This window comes from Pagrus major, chromosome 9, assembly GCF_040436345.1.
Source record: "Pagrus major chromosome 9, Pma_NU_1.0".
Lineage (NCBI taxonomy): Eukaryota > Metazoa > Chordata > Actinopteri > Spariformes > Sparidae > Pagrus > Pagrus major.
In genome coordinates, this window is record NC_133223.1 from 28,610,344 (window position 1) to 28,613,377 (window position 3,034).

At 42.7% G+C, this 3,034-nt stretch overlaps 1 protein-coding gene across 1 annotated transcript; it reads left to right on the top strand.

The window, feature by feature from the left end:
• The first annotated feature begins 307 nt into the window (after positions 1 to 307).
• Positions 308 to 2,047, top strand: LOC141002569 (C-X-C chemokine receptor type 2-like). The gene has a single exon (XM_073473921.1). It carries the CDS (start codon positions 316 to 318, stop codon positions 1,420 to 1,422), a length of 1,107 nt encoding a protein of 368 aa, XP_073330022.1. The 5' UTR covers positions 308 to 315; the 3' UTR covers positions 1,423 to 2,047.
• Positions 2,048 to 3,034: the final 987 nt, after the last annotated feature.

Here is a 3,034-nt window from a genome sequence, read left to right on the forward strand (position 1 = left end):
AAAACAGCTAGAGATGAAGCTCAAGCTAGAGCAGGTGAAGTTTGAGCAGGTGAGGATGCAGTTGGTTTATCAAGAAAGGCAAAGTGAAAAGGAGCAGGCCACTCGTATGAGAGAGCTGATTATATAATTTAGTTAAGTTTCACAGATAAACTGCTGAGCCGGGCTGTGCTGCAGCACCTGAATGAGAAAAAGATGACTGATCCAAAAAAGACAAGGCCTTAAAAAGCATTAAATCTAAGTTTCTGAGACCTGCAGACACCCTGTTATGTTCTATTAACAGGTTTATAATACCTACATGTATTTTGTATGATTAAAATGTTGTTTCACTTGCTGTCCTCAGATCCAAACTCATCTGCTTTTGTCTTAGACTTCGGCTCCATCTACGACGAGCTCAACTTGTCTTATAATTACAATGACACCGACTTCGTCGTCAACCCAGACACGCAGCCCTGCAACTCCTTCGCCGTCCCTGATGCAGTGATGGTCGTTGTCTGCATCTTTTACATCCTCGTCTTTCTGTTGGCGATTCCTGGAAATCTAATCGTGGGGCTGGTGATCGGCCTCAGCAAGCAGTCGCTGCCTCCCTCCGACCTCTACCTCCTCAACCTGGCGGTCGCAGACCTCCTGCTGGCCCTCACCCTCCCGTTCTGGGCCACCTCTGTTACGAAGGGTTGGGTGTTTGGAGACGCCATGTGCAAAATTGTCACCATCCTCCAAGAGCTGAGCTTCTACTCCAGCATCCTCTTCCTGACTTGCATTAGTATGGATCGTTACATGGTGATCGTGCGAGCTATGGAGGCCCGCAAGGCCAATCGACAGACGGTCAGCTGGGGAGTTTGTGTCGCTGTCTGGGTTGTTGGAGCACTTCTGTCTCTGCCAGGGCTTTTTAATTCTACCCAAAAGTCTCCAACCTCCAGCCAGTGGGTGTGCGACGAACAGTACGATCCCAGCAAGGCCGACATATGGCGGCTGGCCACCAGAATTCTTCGCCACACTTTGGGTTTTCTTATCCCCTTGGCCATCATGCTGCCCTGCTACGGAGTAACCATCAGGCGCCTCCTTCGTATCCGCGGGGGGTTTCAGCGGCAACGAGCCATGAGAGTGATTGTGTTCGTGGTCGTCGCCTTCCTGCTTTGCTGGACGCCGTACCACATGGCGGTGATGACAGACACGTTTTTCAGGACAAAGATAGTGCCGTATCAGTGCCCGGCGAGGATGGCGGTGGATCAGGTCATGTTTGCCACCCAGAGCCTGGGCCTGCTGCACAGCTGCGTCAACCCGGTGCTGTACGCCTTCGTAGGAGAGAAGTTCAGGAGGAGGCTGTTCCAGATTTTGAGGAAGGCGGGCATCATGGAGAGGACATCTGTGTCAAGAAGCAGCAGGTCGTCGCTGTCGTCAGAAATCACATCCACATTCATGTGAGGATGGCACAGAGACACTTTGAACTGTTCAGATGAATCGATCACATCAGTGCATTTAACTGCAAATGAGTAGTTTTGATACTTTTTATCACAGCTTGTATTTTTTTCATATTTTTTTTTTTACTTTTTCAAACTCAACCAATAGAAAACAATTTATTTTTGCTAATTCTGTAAATATGTTTTAATGCCTTTGTCTATTTTTGCTCCTTATTTAACTTGGTTTATGGATGCTGCTTTTAAAATAAGCTGTAAACATCTGTATTGATTCCCCTGAAGTCACATCTCTTTCTTCAGACGTGAAGTTCTGAGGAAACTGTGCAAAAACATGTTTGCCAAGTTTCAATTTCAAGTGTGTGTTAATACTATGTCACAACATCAAGACAATACATCCGCTGATCAACACCTTGAGATGAACGCTCTGGAAAAAAAAAGCTACAACTGGACTTTGATTATCAAAATATTTTTCTATGATTCAAATTTCCAAACTTCCTTCAAGGTCCTTTGAGAGAACTCAGGGTGTAACATGAAACTATCCTGGTTAGTTTTGTGTTTTATGTGTTGTAATGTCTGTAAGACTGTCAGTTTGATGTTTATGTATATTTAGCTAAAGACAGCAGGGTGTCATCGGCGTGCCAAACAGTTTGCATTGTGTTAAGTTGCAATTGTCATTAAAGTTTTATTTTAAACATACACCGCTCTGTGTCTTTGATCAATAAAACACCACAAAAAGCTTTTACATTTGCAACAAACAGCTGATAGAAGACAGGACTTCCCTCTGACTAATCCAGCAAGTAGTGTTTTTTTTTTTTACATCCCCATCCACAGCAGCTCGAAATAGAAGATATGTCTCCAGCAGCAACAATACAGAAATCGTTGGAGGTCAGGAGGTTTTCTGCCTCTGTAAAGAAGAAAATTGCTTTAACAACAGTGCTGTAAAGTGATTTCTGGGAAGTGCAGCTGACAGGCACAGCTGCCTGTGAGAAAAGCAGAAGAAGAAAATGTTCGTGAAAGATTAGATTGCCACATTAAATCAGTGTTTTCATGGTTGGTTGAGGTTTTAATGCGTCTGGAATGAAGATAAGACTTTTGTGCTCTTAATCAATTCAGCATGAACATGACATTATTACATTTTACTGGCTACAACAACTACTACTAATGTTACCACCACCACTGCTACCAATTATAATAAACTGACATTTACTGTAGAGGCTAACGTTAGCTTAAAGTAGGCTACTGTATCTCACTATCTGACAACTGGATATTGTGTTTGTCACCTTGAATCTGCTAATGAAAGATAGCTAGTAGCCTGATAAGTTATGTGCTTTTCTTCGAAAGGTAAGTCTTATTTAAAGCATTAAACTATATCATTCAGGTCCCGCATGTTGGACTTACTGTTGTTTAAGGCCACCGTAGCTAACGTTAGGCAGCTAGCTAATTTGCTGAGAATGTTTTGTTACCAATGATGTTATAATTAGGTTGTTACAGCTAGTGTTAACTGTTAGAAACAACATGCTAGCTGTGTGTGGCAACACTAAAACTTCACATTATAAAATTTTATACTTGTATTTGAACTATTACAAGTGACTTTATACATTTATTTGACAGTGTTTGTT

What these genes read in the sequence shown, in the direction of transcription:
- LOC141002569 (XM_073473921.1), top strand. Translation starts at nt 316, where the DNA reads ATGTTGTTTCACTTGCTGTCCTCAGATCCAAACTCATCTGCTTTTGTC.